The sequence below is a fragment of the Eulemur rufifrons genome, chromosome 30, assembly GCF_041146395.1.
Source record: "Eulemur rufifrons isolate Redbay chromosome 30, OSU_ERuf_1, whole genome shotgun sequence".
Classification (NCBI taxonomy): Eukaryota; Metazoa; Chordata; class Mammalia; order Primates; family Lemuridae; genus Eulemur; species Eulemur rufifrons.
In genome coordinates, this window is record NC_091012.1 from 103,300,830 (window position 1) to 103,318,526 (window position 17,697).

General features: G+C 40.0%; 1 protein-coding gene across 1 annotated transcript in view; it reads right to left on the minus strand.

The window, feature by feature from the left end:
- Positions 1-9,733: 9,733 nt before the first annotated feature.
- LOC138378151 (zinc finger protein 182) overlaps positions 9,734-17,697 on the minus strand; it is a 45,499-nt gene continuing 37,535 nt past the window's right edge. Inside the window, exons 3-5 of the mRNA XM_069463459.1 lie at positions 17,180-17,306; positions 16,844-16,933; positions 9,734-11,536 (exon numbers count right to left, since the gene is read on the minus strand). Coding sequence (XP_069319560.1) covers positions 9,906-11,536; positions 16,844-16,933; positions 17,180-17,306 — 1,848 coding nt within the window. The 3' untranslated portion in view covers positions 9,734-9,905. The remainder of the gene's footprint in view (positions 11,537-16,843; positions 16,934-17,179; positions 17,307-17,697) is intronic.

A 17,697-nucleotide genomic window follows, 5' to 3' on the forward strand; every position in this document is an offset into this window, starting at 1 on the left:
TATTTGCAAAACTAATAGAAATATATAAATCATCTTTGAGTAGAAAATAATAGAATTTTGCAGAGTGAAAAAAGGGGACAGATGGAAAACTATTCCATATTAATGAGCTGGAAGATTATATATTTTATACATTTATTTCTTTACTTATTTATTTATATTTTTAGAGATGGGGTCTCTGGGGTCTTCTTCTGTCACCTGGGCTAGAGTGCAGTGGCGTCAATCATAGCTCACTGCAACCTCGAATTCCTGGGCTCCAACGATCCTCCTGCCCCAGCCTCCCAAGTAGCTGGGACTACAGGTACACACACATCACCACACTGGGCTAAGTTTTCTATTTTTTGTAGAGGTGGTGTCTTGCTATGTTGCTCAGGCCGGTCTCAAACTTCTGGCCTAAAGCTGTCCTCCTGCCTTGGCCTCCCAAAGCGTAATTCACTCTTTCTGACATATCCATGTCCCCACCTTTCTCGGACCTGACCCCCATTTTCTCCTGTTTACCATCCAGGCATTTGTTCATTTGTTCATTCATTCATTGATTCAGCAGGTGTTTATTAAGTACTCACTGGGTACCAAATTCAGCTCTGGAGATGTAAAATCTAAGTAGCTGTATTCCATGCCCTGAGTAGTCACACATTAGCGGGGCAGAAAGAGATTCAGATGGAGAAGGTATTTAATATATACACTAAACTTTGTATTTATTCAGGTAGGGTGAGGCCAACAGATCAGAGGATGACTGCCATTTGTAAAGATAGTTACTCACAGTGCCACAGAAGGGAGCATTCCATTTCACGCAGGGCCGCATGGGGGAGCACTAGAGTCTGTCTGGAAGTGAGAAGCAGTGATAGGAACATGTGGGCAGGAGCCTTTATTGTGGTTTTAAAGGAAAGGAATGAGTGAGACAAGGCAAACAGCTGAGCAGGCTTAGAACTGGATAGTTTGAATAAATGCAGCAAGCTTTAAGCTATAGGGGTGGTCTCTTATTGCCTGGTACCTGGTCCTGGGCTGATCTAGGTCAGAGGGATAGTGTCCTGTCCCAGACTATGGGGTCCTAATTGTCTTAGTCTGTTTTGCGTTGTTATAGAAGAATACCTGAGGCTGGGTAATTTATAAAGAAAAGAGATGCATTTGGCTCAGAGTTCTGCAGGCTGTACAAGCCAGAATCTACTTCTCGTGCGGGCCTCAGAATGCTTCCACTCATGGTAGAAGGCAAAGGTTAGCAAGCAAAAGCAAAGAAGGTGTCAGGCTCCTTTTAACAACCAGCTCTCAGGGGAACTATCACAAGAACTAACAGAGCAAGAAGTCACTTATTACTGCCAGGATGGCACCAAGCCATTCAGGAGGAATCCGCCCCCGTGATCCAAACACCTTCCATTAGGCCCCACGTCCAAACATTGGGAACCCAATTTCAACATGAGACTTGGCAGAGCCAAACAAGACATAGCCAAACCATGGCATTGATTAAAGGAGGTGGGTGGAAGTATGTATTAGGGATACACACAAGGCCCTCCCTGGGTCTGCAAGGCCTAAAGCATAGGTCAAAGCATAATAAAACAAAAACACATGATTAATACAGAAGGTGAATCCACGGAGCGGAGTCTTAGGAGAAGTAGTCAGGGCTCTATGGAGGCCCAGAGCAAGATCCTATGCTGATTTAGAAAAGCAACATTGATTCCATGGTGACATCCCTGAAGGAGCAAGTGGAGAGGAAGAAAGGGGAAACGTGCATGTTTAGTTTCTGCTATTTTTCAGACACTCTCTTTAGTTTTCACATATAATTGTGTCTATTCTTTATGCTCTATGTGTTTTGGGTACAGTCCTTTGTTCAATAAAAGGTGTCTTTCACTCTGATTATGATTAGCAACCCCAATATTTCTTACCATAATGTCTAGCCTCTTATCACTCCCATTAGCTGCCAAAGTCTATTTCTCAGGCTAGACCAACACGCCTTCACATTAATTATCTAGTATGTACTGAGGTTTCTGGACTTGTATATGTGCTATCTATGTTGCATAGATAGAATTTAATTATTTTTTACCCTTCCTCCTGACCCACACATTGTATCATGGTGACAGCATCTACCATTTGTTGAGAGCCTACAGGGCACCACACGAACAACCCTGGCGAGTAGATTTTAAATCTACCTCTATTTTAGAAGTGAATACACAGGCTCAGAGTGGTAGAGAGGCTTTTCCAGAGTCACTAAACCAGTAAGAGGTGGCTCATCAACTATCCCGCTGCAACACCCATGGCCTTGCTGGTAACCTGAACTGTATTTGGTTCTACCAATATATACTATCATTATACGTCATCTTCTCAACTAGACTGTATAGTCATGCCTCACTTAACGACAAGGATATGTTCTGAGAAATGCATTACCAGATTTTGTCATTGTGCAAACATAGAGCGTACTTACATAAACCTAGAAGGTATAGCCTACTACACACCTAGGCTACACGGTGTAGCCTATTGCTCCTAGGCTACCAGCCTGTGCAGCATGTCACTGTACTGAATACTTTAGGCAATTGTAACACAATGGTAAGTATTTGTATACCTAAACATACGAAGGGCACAGTAGAAATATTTCATTATAATGCTATGGGACTACTGTCATATACGTGGTTTATCATTGATGGAAACATTATATGGTGCATGACTATAGTTTGATGGAAGGTGGAGAACACAATTTAGCTTTCAGATATACCCTGGCACCTAGTTCATGCCTAAGCACGCCACAGGTACAGAAGTAATACCTGTTGTCTCTTTAACCCAGGAAGAGGGTTTAATTTGAAACATTTCTAGGAGCCTCTAGAAACAAGTTAAATACGGTTGTTCTCTAAAGTGTACACTACAAACTCAGGCCAGAAATGTGATTCAATGAAGTTTTTACAAACAGAACTAAACTAGATAGTTTAGAGTTGTTTACATATATGGTAAAGCTATAAAAAGCAGTAAGAAAGATATACTAAACAATGATAAGAACGGTAGATACGTCTAGAGAGGAGATACAAGGTTGTGGTCAGGAAGGGGGGCATAGTGGGGTGTGAAGTTTTAATAATATTTGATCTCATTCTTTTGGATGGTGTTCACTTTGTAATTATTCATTATTAAACTCTATATATGTGTTTTATGCACTTATATGTATGTATGTTTTATTTGAAAAGCAAAATGAGCAAAACAAACAAACAAACAAACAAAGAAAGCATAGGACTGGCACTAGGTCAGAGAAACGCCAAGATTTGAATAAAGGTGTTAACATGGCTACATGACAAACGATCAGTCAGGAGGAGGCTGACTGGTCATTCATGGAAGCAAACACTGGTAGTGTGTACACACCACTGTGTGGGTAAAAGAAGTCTCTACCAAGCGACTATTTCTGGTCCCATTGTCAAATGGTGAGATAGACATATTGGATGATAGTAGCCTCATATAATTAACAGACAAAGGGAGTCTATGCAAGGTGTCAGCTTCCCCCACCATCTTCTGGTACCTGAATTGCCATAGTCTGTTTCTTTTTACTCTGCAGCAATTGCATATCAGAAATTAGCCCCCTTTCAGGTACACACACACACACCAACACATCCAATCACACCTGCGCCCTGATGTATTTCAGGGGATATTGTGGTTGACTCCCCAACATCCATTCCATCTCTTATTCAACTAAGCCAGTCATGACAATTCCAATATCCTTGACAATCGCTGGTTTTGGATTGGTCATGTGACCAAATTCAGTCCCATATGCTGGGGTTGATGGTGGGGATATTTTCTGGGAAGTACTATGTCATGATTTTCTGTCTCTTTGAAAAGGGACATTGGAAGCTATTCTCCTGTCTGTCTGTAAATGTTTCCATGCCTAGATCAGAGGCCTAGAACTGCTACAACCATCTTGGGACCAGTGTGATGATGATTTAGCATTAAGGTTGGCAGAGAAAAGACAGACAAAGAATCTGATTTTTTAAATAAATTGTATTGTATATAATTAAGGTATATAACATGATGTTATGGGATACATATGGGTAGTAAAAAAGCTTACTATAGTGAAGTAAATTAACATATCCATTATCTCACATAGTTACCCATTTGTGTGTGTGTGTGTGTGGCAAGAGCAGCTAAACTCTACTCATTTAGCATGAATCCCATAACCAGTGGTCCCCAACCTTTTTGGCACCAGGGACTGGTTTCATGGAGGACAATGTTTCTACAGATGGAGGGCAGGGGTGCAAGAGGTGGACCTCAGAGGTGATGCTGCCCAGCCCAGTTCCTAACAGGCCATGTCCGGGGGTTGGGGACCACGGCCGTATACAGTATACTTCTATTGTGCATGAGTTCTCTAGACTTGTTTGTCTTATATTTCTGTTACTTTGTATCCTCTGACCTGTATCTCCCCATGTCCTCCCTTCCTTCCTACCCCACTGCCCCTTGTAACCACTGTATTGTTCTTTATCCCTGTATATTTGAATTTTTATTTAAGATTCCACATATAAGGGAGATCACGCAATATTTGTCTTTCTGTGTCAGGCTTATTTTACTTAGCATATTTCTCTAAAGAAGACATAAAATGGCAATTTAATAAGTATCTAAAATGCTAAGGGGGAACAGATAAAAAGGACATAATTGGAGCTGTAGGTGGAAGGGAAGTAAGGTCAAGAGAAGGTATTTTTGGTTCATTTTGGTTTTTATTTTTTAAGTGGGAAAAATAACTCTAGCTTGCATGCTAACTGGAATAATCTAGTAGGAGGAGAAAAATTGATGAGCTGTTTCTCATGTCATGAGGTTATGAATTTTCTTTTTGATTAAGCCAGTCTAGGTAAGAATTTTCTGTGACTTGCGGCCAAAAGAATTCTCACAGAGTGAGCTATGTCACTCTGATCTGTTTGAATTTTTTTTTTTTAAACAGGGTCACACTTCGTTGCCCAGGCTAGAGTGCAGTGGCATCATCATAGCTCACTGCAACCTCCAATGCCTGGGCTCAAGCAAGCCTCCATCCTCTGCCTCCTGAGTAGCTGGGACTACAGGCATGTGCCACCACACCCAGATATTTTTCTATTTTATGTAGAGATGTGGTCTCACTATGTTGCTCAGGCTGGTCTTGAACTCCTGGCCTCAAGCAATCCTCCTGCCTCAGCCTCCCAAAGTGCCAGGACTACAGGCCTGAGCCACCACACCCAACAAAAGTTTCATTTATTCACTTCCAGTCATTACTGTTTTTCTTATCACACTGTCTCAGACCTCCAGTACAATGTTGAGTAGAAGTCGGAATAGCAGGCATCCTGTCTCAGTCCCCATCTCAGGAGGAAAGCTTTTCCCATGTCACCATTAAGTTTTGTTATGGTTTTTATTTTAAAACACATCCTTGGCTGGGCGCGGTGGCTCACACCTGTAATTCTAGCACTCAGGGAGGCCGAGGCGGGAGGATCGCTTGAGGTCAGGAGTTCGAGACCAGCCTCAGCAAGAGTGAGACCCCATCTCTACTAAAAAAAAAAAAAGAAAGAAAGAAATTAGCCAGGCAACTAAAATAGAAAAAATTAGCTGGGCATGGTGGCTTATGCCTATAGTTCCAGCTACTCGAGAGGCTGAGGCAGGAGGATCGCTTGAGCCCAGGAGTTTGAGGTTGCTGTGAGCCAGGCTGACGCCATGGCACTCTAGCCCAGGCAAGAGAGCAAGAATGAATGAACAAATGATTGAATGAATGAATAAATGAATAAATACACATCTTTATCAGACTAAGGAGGTTCTCTTCTGTTTCTAGTTTGCTAAGAATTTATATTGTGAATGGGTGAATTTTACCAAATCCCCTTTTCTGTATCTATAGAGATTATATGATCTTTCACCTTTACTAATTACATTGATTAAACTATCAAATTTATTGGCATAAATCTTTTTCGTAATTCCCTTATTGTCCTTTTAATGTTTATAGAATCTGTAGTGATGTTCACTATATCATGGACATTTGGAAATTTGTGGGGTTTTTTTTCCTTGTTCAGTCCAGTTTCTTGCTTTTACTAATCTTTTCAAAGAAGTAGCTTTGATTTTCTCTATTGTTTGTCCTCTAGAGGTCACAAAAACAAATGTGATCAAGGAAACTCGTAGGACGTGCCAAGCATAGATAGTAAGGTAGGTGCTTATAAGGTATGAACAAAACTCACAGGATGCATGAAGTATAGATAACGCATATAAACAAGTAGATTTTGAGACACAGGAAGAATTCATAAGATGCATTATAGTTAGCAAGTTAGTAACTTGTAAGATATGCTAAAGATAAATAGAATACATGGACTATATGATAGAACAAACAAGGGTATTACTTATAGATAAAAAGGGATGGGAACACCAAGTCATAAGGTATCCTACCACCTGGGCTACATTATACTTAAATTGGTCACCACTTGGTGCTACTCAGTATTGTTCCACTGAACGTGGATAAAACCCACCACTGTTCAGAAGACTAACTGGTGAGCTACAGCTGAGGTAGCGTGTATGTCATTGGCCCTGAGCACCTTCAGTGTGATTGGGCCCCTTTTTCAAACCTCAACTCTGGTCCTCATAACCAATGAGGCTGATGCAACAGAGACAGAGCCAGGGTCTATGAACATTGCATAGCATAGGATTCAGGAATTGTGATCCTTTTACCCTGTTTGTACCCTATCCTAAGTGTGTTAACTTACCCTATCTCTTTCCTTTGTTTCTTGGTGTTTTTTTTTTTTTAACACTTTGTGTTTTTCAAAAATTGATTTAATAAGTCATGTGACTCAAGCATTTTAATTTGGTCTGTGAGCCTTTCTATTCCGGGACCTCTGGGGTAGCTTGTCTGGTAGCACATCAGAAACTACCATTATATCAAGGGAATTTCTCACATTTACAAGCCCCCAAAGGATGAGGTGAGAAGGGATCATAATTAATAGTTTGGAGATTTTACCTAAAGAAATAAAGGCAATAATATGAAATAATTGGTTAAAATATTGGGAGCCCAGTACTGATCTGTGTGGTTGTAGGGCCAAAGGTCACAGGACTGATCTTAGGAACCCAGGTGAGTCTTTAGTGCCCTAAGGAACAAGTTGAGGAGGGATAATTTTGTTCTAGAAGTTTTACCTATAGCAATAAGACAAATAACTGGCATAAACAATATGGGGATGGGACTTGGGCTGGCCTAAGGGCACAAAAGAGCTGATTTGAGGGAGGTGTCATCTCTTGTGGTGGGGCCTCTCCCCTTAAGTGTATATAAATAAGAACATGGAACACAGAGGTGACATTCATTGAGCACTGTGTCCAGAGTGCATGCTATTCCCATCCCGTACACCTGTGGTCACTGTGGGGTCCCCAGGACAACTCCTCTTTGCACAGAAACGCTGGTGACCACCTCCTGCCTTCTCCACTCAACTCCCCATAGCCATCACCATGAGGCGGTGCCCTGCTGAGACCCTATAATCCCTGATACCACAGATCCCCATCACTTACCCCACAGAGTGCCCCCATTCTCCCATTCCAGCACAGTCGGCCCACCTTGACTGCCCAGCACTCTTCCTCTCTTCACTCACTAATGCCACACCATGCTTTGGCCACCCACTGCCCTGCAATGGTCTTCACTCAGCCCCATTCACCACCATCATTCATCCAGTGCTTCAAATTACACCAAATTTACTCCACTCTGCCCACTCACTCACTCCCCCTCCACTCATTCCTGCTTTCCCCAACATTACTCATGTTTACTTACACTTGACTGTTTCTTCTCCAGTAATACCAGTCAGCCCCACATTTCCTCTCCCTGAAAAGGCTCTGAATGTGACATGTCTGACTTACATAGCTCATTAAGAAAGTGAACCCCCGCTAATTTTCTTAGGATAATTCAGGGGGAAAATGGCGGCCTGGGAGGGCACAAAGTCTCAGGTCTAACTCACCCACTTGTTTTGATAAACCTGAACACTGCCCATCCTCAGGTCTTACATAACTTGGACTGCCCAGTGCCACTACAGAGACGGCCCCACTGGAAAACCACAGAAGTGCAGGGGCTGCAAATAGAGTAATTCACAAGTAAAATCTCTCATTCTGGGGCAAATGTCCTGTTATTCGGTCTTTGGTTGTGTCCATTCAGACCATCACTCTCAATTTGTCCCTCACCTTGGAAAATCTGTGTCACCTCAGGAGCGAGTTACTCAACCTGTGTATTCATGTTTTATACCTCTTGTAAAAAGTGTGTGTCTATGTGTGTATTAATGAAGTAATTTACATCATTTTGTTAAGATATGGAAAGACATTGGTAGGCTTTAGTACAAGATCTTTTCACGTATGTCCTGAGCATACTAAATAAGAAATGTGTTCCAGTCTCATTTATTTTAGGTTTACCTAATGTGGACCCAGCTTATCCAAGAATCACTTTATTTGCCACCCTCGGGAAAATGTAATGCCTAAGTAACTTTAGAATTAATGGAATATCTGTTGTCCTGTCTGCCTGGTTATTCAATTTATTCATTCAAAAAATTAAACTCCACATTAAGCATATCCATATCTTCATAATGCTATGAAGTCCTATATCTAGACTCTGACTTTATTCTTTAATATAACAGTAATAGGATAATATGTGCTTTTTAAAATGTTTTATTTATTTTTTGAAAAGGCAGTACAACCACATAGTACAATTTTAAAAAGCTATGAAAGGATACACAGTTATCTCCCTCCCGATTCCATCCCCCCTGCCACCACTGCCCCTTCCCCGAGGTAATCAGGGTTACCAGCTTCTTGTGTCTCTTTCCAGAGATAATTCATACATACACAATCAATTATGTACTTACCCTTTTTCTCCTTTTTATGTACAAATGGTAGCAGATCATACTCACTATCCTGTACCTTACTTTTGCTACCTAAGTGCATAACTTGGAGATTATTCCACATCACTACATAAATGGTATCCAAGTTCTCTTATTAATTCATTTTGTCTACCTAGGAATATGCAGTGCGAATATACCACAATTTCAGGAAACAGAACCCTGGTGGTGTCATTTAGATAGCTTCTAATTTTTTGTTTTTGCAAATAGTGCATCAATGAATACCTCTGTATGTTCATTATTTTGTACACGTGTGAGTACATACATTCCTAGGAGTGGAACTGCTGGCTCAAAAACCACGTGCATTTGTGGTGTTGATTACTTCTGAATCATTCCTCTTTGAACGAGCAGAGTTTCTCCTGGACTTGCTATTTGCTGGAGGTTCATGTGGGGAAGAAACCAGGGCCACATTCTGGGCAGATCAGTTTTTCTAAAAACTGGGATTTTTTTCCCACATGTGTGTGTTCTTTCACACTTTACTTCTCCTGGGTCAGTAAACAGGGGCAGCTGTAGGGCTCTTCACAAGGAAAAGCCCATTCTCTTCCCCTAGAACCCCCTGCCCCAAATGTTGCTCCCATCAGTACAGACTATGCTCTACAAACATGGCTTGTCTCAGTGATTCCTTGTTGAGGCTACTGCATGTTTCTCCTCAGACCACAAATGGTCTAGGAAGCATCCTACCTCCTACCTGCCCATGAACTCTATTTCTGTTTTTTTTTATTTATGGTTCTGCACCTGGAAGTATGTCCCGAACCTCAGCTAAGAGTCCTTACCAGTGCTGTCTCACATCTGCAGCCTTGAGCGCTCGCGTGCTCTCTCTCTCTCTCTCTCTGAAATCTCCTGCACCGGTGCTTGATTTCCTCTGCCAGCCCTCTTGTCAGGGTTCAGCTGTCTCCTAAGCTTGTCAGACACAGAGATTATACTTCTGCTTCTTTTTCTCCTGTAGCTTTTGGATCAAGACTGAGATGAAAAGAAGAAAGGCCAACTTTATTCCCCATATTTAAACCAGAAGTCAGAACATATTTTTAAAATGTTAATTAAACTGACACAACTTTCCTTCAGTGTACAAAACAGACACTGTTGATTTACTCTCTAATGTGTGATGATCCTTGACTTCCGGGCGTGGCCTCTTCCATAGGCTTTCTTTCCTGTATGGGTTCTCTGGTGTACAATAAGGTTTGATTTTTGCGTAAAGGCTTTTCCACACTCTGTACACTTATAGGGTTTCTCTCCAGTGTGAGTTCTTTGATGTACAGTGAATGTTGATTTTTCTCTGAAAGCTTTGCCACACTCAGTGCATGCATAGGGTTTCTCCCCTGTGTGCGTTCTCTGATGTATTATGAGCTGTGACTTCTGGCTAAAAGCTTTCCAACACACAGGACATTCATAGGGTTTCTCTCCTGTATGAATTCGCTGATGTATAATGAGCTTTGACTTTTCTCTGAACGCTTTGCCACATTCATTACATTTATAAGGTTTTTCTTCCGTATGAGTTCTTTGATGTATAATAAGATATGATTTCTGGGAAAATGCTTTTTCACATTCATTGCACTCATAGGGTTTCTCTCCCGTATGTCCTCTCTGATGCAGCATGAGATAGGATTTCTGAGAAAAGGCTTTCTCACATTCATTACATTCAAAGGGTTTCTCTCCTGAGTGAGTTCTCTGATGTACACCAAGGTTTGACTTTTGGGTGAAGGTTTTTCCACACCCATCACATTCATATGGTTTCTCTCCTGTATGAGTTCTTTGATGCACAATGAGGGTTGACTTCTCATTGAAAGATTTCCCACATTCGGTACATTTATGTGGTTTCTCTCCCGTATGAGTTCTCTGATGTATAATGAGAGTTGACTTATCACTGAAAGTTTTCTTACACTCACTACATTCATGGGGTTTCTTTCCTGTATGAGTACTATGATGTATAATTAGATCAAGCTTCTGTATGAAAGATTCTCCACATTTAGTGCATTCATAGGTTTTCTCTCCTGTGTGGGTTTTCTGATGGACAATGAGGTTTGACTTCTGAGTGAAGGCTTTTCCACATTCATTACATTCATAAGGTTTCTCTCCTGTGTGTGTCCTGTAGTGTATAATGACAGTTGACTTTTCTCTGAAGGCTTTTCCACATTCAGGACACTCAAAGGGTCTCTCTCCTGTATGGGTTCTCAGGTGTATAATGAGCTGAGATTTTTGGCTAAAGGCTTTTCCACATTCAGTACATCCAAAGGGTTTCTCTCCTGTATGAGTTCTCCAATGTACAATGAGGTGTGACTTCTTGCTGAAGGTTTTCCTACATGCAGTACATTCAAAGGGTTTCTCTCCATTTTTAATTCTCTGGTGTAGACTAAGGCCTTTCTTTCGCCTGAGGGCTTTTCCACACTCTTTATATCCATAGGGTATCACTCCAGGATTTGTTTTCTCATACTCAGTATGGAAGAATAATTTCGCACATCCACTATCATATTTCTTTTCTGCAGAGCTTCTACTAAATAAGTCTAAATTATCTACGATATTATTTCCAAATGATTCATATTTATGGGGTCTTTGTATTGAAACAACAAGGTTTGTACTCAGATGTAGGGTGTTTCCAAATTCCTTACAGTCACGGCCACTCTTGGTTGTAACTGTTTTCTTGTCAGGAAATCCAACTTGCCTCAACAGACATTTATGTTGATCATCCTGATGATGCCTCTCAATCTGTTCATCAACTTGGCAGACGTCTAGAAAGAAGTACAATAAACCATCTTTATACTTTGACATCATGGAATGGGCCTTCTTTAGAAATGCCCCGCCATACGAAAGCTGATAATCTCATCTCATTTTATCAGAGTTCCTGGAGAAAGAGTCTTTTACCGAACTGCCATCTTTTGATCTTTTTGTTACCAAGAACAACCTTACCTTGACACCTCAGTCTTTCTTACCTCTACTTTTACATCATTTCTGACTTCCATCGACTCTGAGGACCTTATTGCCATTAATCTTCAGTTATCATATGAACTCTTAACTGTACCTGACTTATACTATTAATATTTCCACCTAGGTAGAAATGCAATAGTGTGATTCCTGGACTCAAGTCTTATAATAACACTGAATCCACATTGTCAGTGAATGAGAGAAAAATCTAGAATAATTAGCCTGACAAAACAAAGAAAAAACTAAAAATCTTTGCCCAATATGGGTTCACTTGTGTATCCACCCAAGCTTGCATTCAAAGTTCTTCAACACCACCTTCTCTGCTCCCGTCTATGCTATTGCCACTAAAAACTCTGCCTATTAACTCCAAATCCTTCTTCATGTTCTGTCACCCACATAACCTTCTCTTCCATACTTTGCTATATTCAGAATCTAGATAACTTTCAAGACGCAGGTCAATCTTTTCAAAAAAACTTACTCTAATCTTCCTATATAACTTAAGTTTTTACTAACTTCTAAAGTAGTTAGTCATCTGTACCACTCATTTAAACAAGTTAAAATTGCAAAGCCTTGCCTATAATTTCATATTTCATCAATTGCAAAATGCACATTATTTCACATTTTAACATCTCTAAGTCTGGATGTACCTTACGATTAATGACATGTCATAGATTAATTGCTGGCAATTTTTCTTAGTGGTATGTCTTTAAATCGATGGTACCCTGAAGTCAATAAAATATGGTAATTTTTTGCACATAAACTGAATATTTAATCATTTTTCGTAGTTTACTTTTCTTCTCACTATTCCCCCCCAATTTTTTTTTTTTTTTGAGACAGAGTCTCACTCTGTTGCCCAGGCTAGAGTGCCGTGGTGTCAGCCTAGCTCACAGTAACCTCAAACTCCTGGGCTCAAGCGATCCTCCTGCCTCAGCCTCCCACGTAGCTAGGACTACAGGCACGCGCCACCATGCCCGGCTATTTTTTTTCTATTTTTAGTTGTTTGGCTAATTTCTTTCTATTTTTAGTAGAGACGGGGTCTTGCTCTTGCTCAGGCTGGTCTCAAACTCCTGAGCTCAAGCAATCCTCCTGCCTCGGCCTCCCAGAGTGCTAGGATTACAGGCGTGAGCCACCGCGCCCGGCCAATTCCCCAAAATTTTACATGAAAAATTTCAAGCATAAAAAAAGTTTAAAGAAGAGTACAATAACTATTCATTACCACTTAGACTCAACATTTGCCAAAATTCAGTATCCACTGAATTTTAAAATGGATTATGCAGCTGTGGTTTCACTTCCTGTGACTTCCTTTCATTGGATAGCTAAGCCCTACTTCTTAACTAAGGATGAACACAGGCCGGGCGCGGTGGCTCACGCCTGTAATCCTAGCACTCTGGGAGGCCGAGGCGGGTGGATTGCTCAAGGTCAGGAGTTCGAGACCAGCCTGAGCGAGACCCCGTCTCTACTAAAAAAATAGAAAGACATTATATGGACACCTAAAAATCTATATAGAAAAAATTAGCCGGGCATAGTGGCACATGCCTGTAGTCCCAGCTACTCGGGAGGCTGAGGCAGTAGGATCGCTTAAGCCCAGGAGTTTGAGGTTGCTGTGAGCTAAGCTGACGCCACGGCACTCACTCTAGCCTGGGCAACAAAGTGAGACTCTGTCTCAACAAAAAAAAAAAAAAAAAAAAAAAAGGATGAACACAAAATCACAGGAAGAGCTTTTACAATATACACTTCATGAAACCCAGGCTCCACCAAGGATCTGCAGAATATGAACCTCCTTAGGTGATAAGCAACAATATGGCCCATGTGATTAGAGTCATGGCCTCTCTACCTCAGAAGCAAATCCTGGATCACCATTTCACTTGATCTATGACCTTAGGCAAGTGATCTCATCTATTTGTATCTTACTTTCCCACCTGTAAAGGAATTATAACAGTGCCCACTCAAATGGATGTTGAAAGGATTAAATTACTTATAACAAGGCATGCGTGACACATAGGAAGTGCTTTCAAATGTTTACTACTACTACTACAACTACTACTATTATGATTATTAAAAGCCACTGTATTACTGTAAAAAGAAATAAGGAGTATCTATATACTTAATATGTTCTTGAATATTAAGTGAAAAAAGGCAGTGAATAAAACTGTGCATAGTAGGAAATGAGTATATAAATATATATATACATATATGTTCATGTTATAAAAATGATGGAATAATAAACCTGTAATTTTTAGTAAAGGTTACCTATGGGGGAAAGAAGGAAGGTAGCAGAATGGACAAGGAAAGAAGCTGGACTTCTCTCAATATACATTTGAGATTTGACTTTGGAACCAAGTAATATTTTATAAATATTTTATGTAATCATAAAGCAAAACTGAATATAAAAGGATTCCTTAATAACAGTAAACATGCCTTCATCTGCATTTCATAACAACCAAGTTGAAAGACGAGTACAATAACTACTCATATTACCACTTAGATTCAGCATTTTGCCATAGAAATACTGAATTGTAAAACGGATTGTGCAGCTGTGGTTTCATTCCTGTGACTTCCTTTCATTGGGTAGCTAAGCCCCAGCTCTTAATCCTATTTCTTAATGTTGAAAAGTCTTGATTCTCAATGACACCAACACGATTACCTCAATTCATTCAATCACTATATACACACAACAGTCTCAGAAGAATACTAAGAATACTACCATCAGATGTGGGATTAATAATTTTAAAAACAAACTTTTAAGTCCAGAATTTGATTTGGAAATATCACTTTGAATATATAAGTATTTTTTCTGTAAAAAAATGTATACATAGTCCCTAGTTCTGTCAATGAAAATCCCTAAAAATTATTCCCTAACATCTACATTGTGGGCTTAAAACATTATTTTCCACTAAAACGAACCAGTGCTCCTTGGAGAAATGGCCAATTCCAAGTCAGAAACAAGAAATATACAGAATGAGCCTGGAACATGTTGTAACACCAGAAAGCAAGGAAGCTACCAAAGACTCAGGAGCCAACTTGAAGGAGTTTCCACTGGCCAAAGACAGTTTGATTTATAGTAAGTATAATAAGGCAATGGATTAAAACAGAAAAATGTTTAAATCCATAAGTCCATAAATGACATGCACAAAAAAGATATAATTTATTGGTCACCTTTGGATGATGCTACAAAACCAACTTATTATTTTGAAAACTGGTTAGTACATGGAAAAACAATCACTTAGTCTGTCTTTGCTGTGTAATATATAACTCATGGTAACCAAATAAGCAATTTCTCTTTATAGAATTATTCCAGCTAATCAACGAAGAAATGATAGCATGTCACCATTTTGCAACCATTAATGAATTAATGGATCTAAGCAGTAATCATCAATGACTAGTAACAGAACAAAAAGTGACAACTATGCATTACATGCCTCCTGGTGGAAGTAGCTAGACATAATCTTGCTAAAAGAAAAAATAAAAACCTGAATCTGATCCAAGTTCTAGATCTAACTTGTCAACTTACAAGAAATACAGAGGACAGAGGACTATCTTAAATATCACTATGAGGTGGTAAAATCCAGAATGTGGAAAACTAGAGGCCAAATGACCCAGTTACTTAAAAAAGAAATATTAGGGGGAAAAAGAGAGATGGAGGGAAATGAATCATCTATAAATTATAAGACACAAGAATCTGAGGAGCTATGAGTATTCCCAGCACCCAGATCCTGATTTCTAAATATCATAGGCACTAATAGGAATCAGAGATCTTTGGAGAAGTTGCTGATTCCAGGTCTGAAATGGGGAAAGCACAAGGTGAGCCTGGAACATATGATTGTGCTAGAAAGTGAGGAAATCCTCAAAGAATGATGGGGACACATCAAAAGGACAAAGGAGCCACCTTGAACGGACTTGTACTAGCCAAACTGAGGACAATTTGAACATGAAAATGAATAATGACAGTAATGGATGATAACACATTGAAAAAATAAAATCAACCATCTTATTAATAATTGATTCAGGCAAGAATCATCACTGAATGTTAAAACCACTAAGTAAAAGTTTTTGAGAAACAGGATATTCATGCAGTTTGACAGTTCCTCAAAATGGTAAACATACAGTTACCATATGGTACAACAATTCTAACCCTATATATCTACCCAGAAGAAATGAAAACCTACATTACTACAAAAACTTGTACATGAATATTCATAGCAGCATTATGCATAACAGCCAAAAAGTGGAAACAACCAAAGTATCCATCAATGGATGAATGCATAAACAAAATATGGTCTATGTATACAATGGAATATTATTGCTCCACAAAAAGAATGAAGAACTGATATGTGCTACAATGTGGATGTTGAAAACATCCCAAGTGAAAGAAACCAAATATAAAAGGCCACATTTTATATGATTCCATTTATATGAAACGTCCAGAAGAAACAAAATCATAGAGACAAAAAGTAGATGAGTGGTTGCCAAGGAATGGGAGTAGGAGGGAATGGAGAGTGACTACTAAGGAGCAGGGGCGGCTTTTGGGGGTGATGAAAATGTTCTAGAATTAGATAGTGGTGATGGTTGCACAACTCTATGAATATACTAAAAACCACTAAGTTGTACACTTTTAAAGAGTGAATTTTGTGACGTGTGAATTACATCTCAATAAATCTACTTTTAAAAAATAGATAATCAAGATGTTTTAGGAAAATAAATCTGACAGGACTATCTAAGCTGAACAAAAACAAAGGAGTCAGGTTATCCAATCTGGAATTAGAGCGTTAGAGTCCAGGCCTGTGACTGATGTGGGCCTGGCTTCAGATAAGTAAGTGACAGGTGAGAATTGTCAAAGTGGCAGGGCCTGGGGTGGTAGCATTTAATAGACATATATGGAACAAAAGGAACTATTATAGGTGAGCACCAACTTAAGGAGAGTGAGTGGTCTTGTGTGTGGGGGACAGGGGAGGGAGTATCAGCCTTATGTTTGAGGTATTCACGTTCCTGTCCTCCAACAGTGCCAAAGGGCCACAACCTTTTCTTAAGATGTTCCTGAAAGTCCTTTCAGAGGGTCTCACCTCTGACTGATAGGCTGGAGCCTCATCCCCAGGGCCTGGGTCAATTCCACTTACCTGGAAAGCTCCAAATTGGGATTGTTCCTTCTGCCGGGCATTCTTCTACCTCCAACTTGAGGATTAGGTCTGGTTTAGTCACCTGCTGCCCTATTAATGAGAAATGACAGAGATACCTCCTTGGTCTTCAGAGCCTCTGAGACAGAGGAAGTTGCAGTCTGGGAGCAGCACAAGGGACCTATCACTAACACAATTGTAAAGTCAAACCATTTAACCTGGGTTTTGAGTTCAAAAAAACCTAGTCACAAGATGTAGAGGGGGAATTGAGAAAGAAAGGGTCCTCTATTTGATACGATAATCATAAATAGCAAAATTACCTGACGAAGCCATCCTTACCCACAGAGACCAGGTTGCTGTAGGTCTCCAGCATCACGTCTCTGTACAGGTTCCTCTGTGGAAGGTTCAGGTACTGCCACTCCTCCTGGGAGAAATCCACAGCCACGTCCTCAAATGTCACTAGTTCCTGTAATGGTACATTCCTTTTATTTTAAAATGCTGGCAACTGGGTGATAAAGATAGAACGTAGGGGAACTTCTGATTGGGTTTTCCGTTCATCATAATGATAATACTAGATGTGTATTTCATATCAAGTTAGCGACCTACTTTGTGGGAAAATAACAAATCATGGTGGAAAATATTCCATTAATAGAAGATTTAAAGACAGTGTGATATTAGCACAAGGATAGACAAATAGTCCAGTGGAGCTAGAAAGAGAATCCAAACATGTATATATACCTGATTTATGACAAAGTTGGCACAGTAAAGCAGTTGGGAGAAGATGATCTTTTCAATAAATGTAGATGGGTTATTGGATATCTAAATGGGGAAAAATGAAATTTAACCCCTCTCACCAT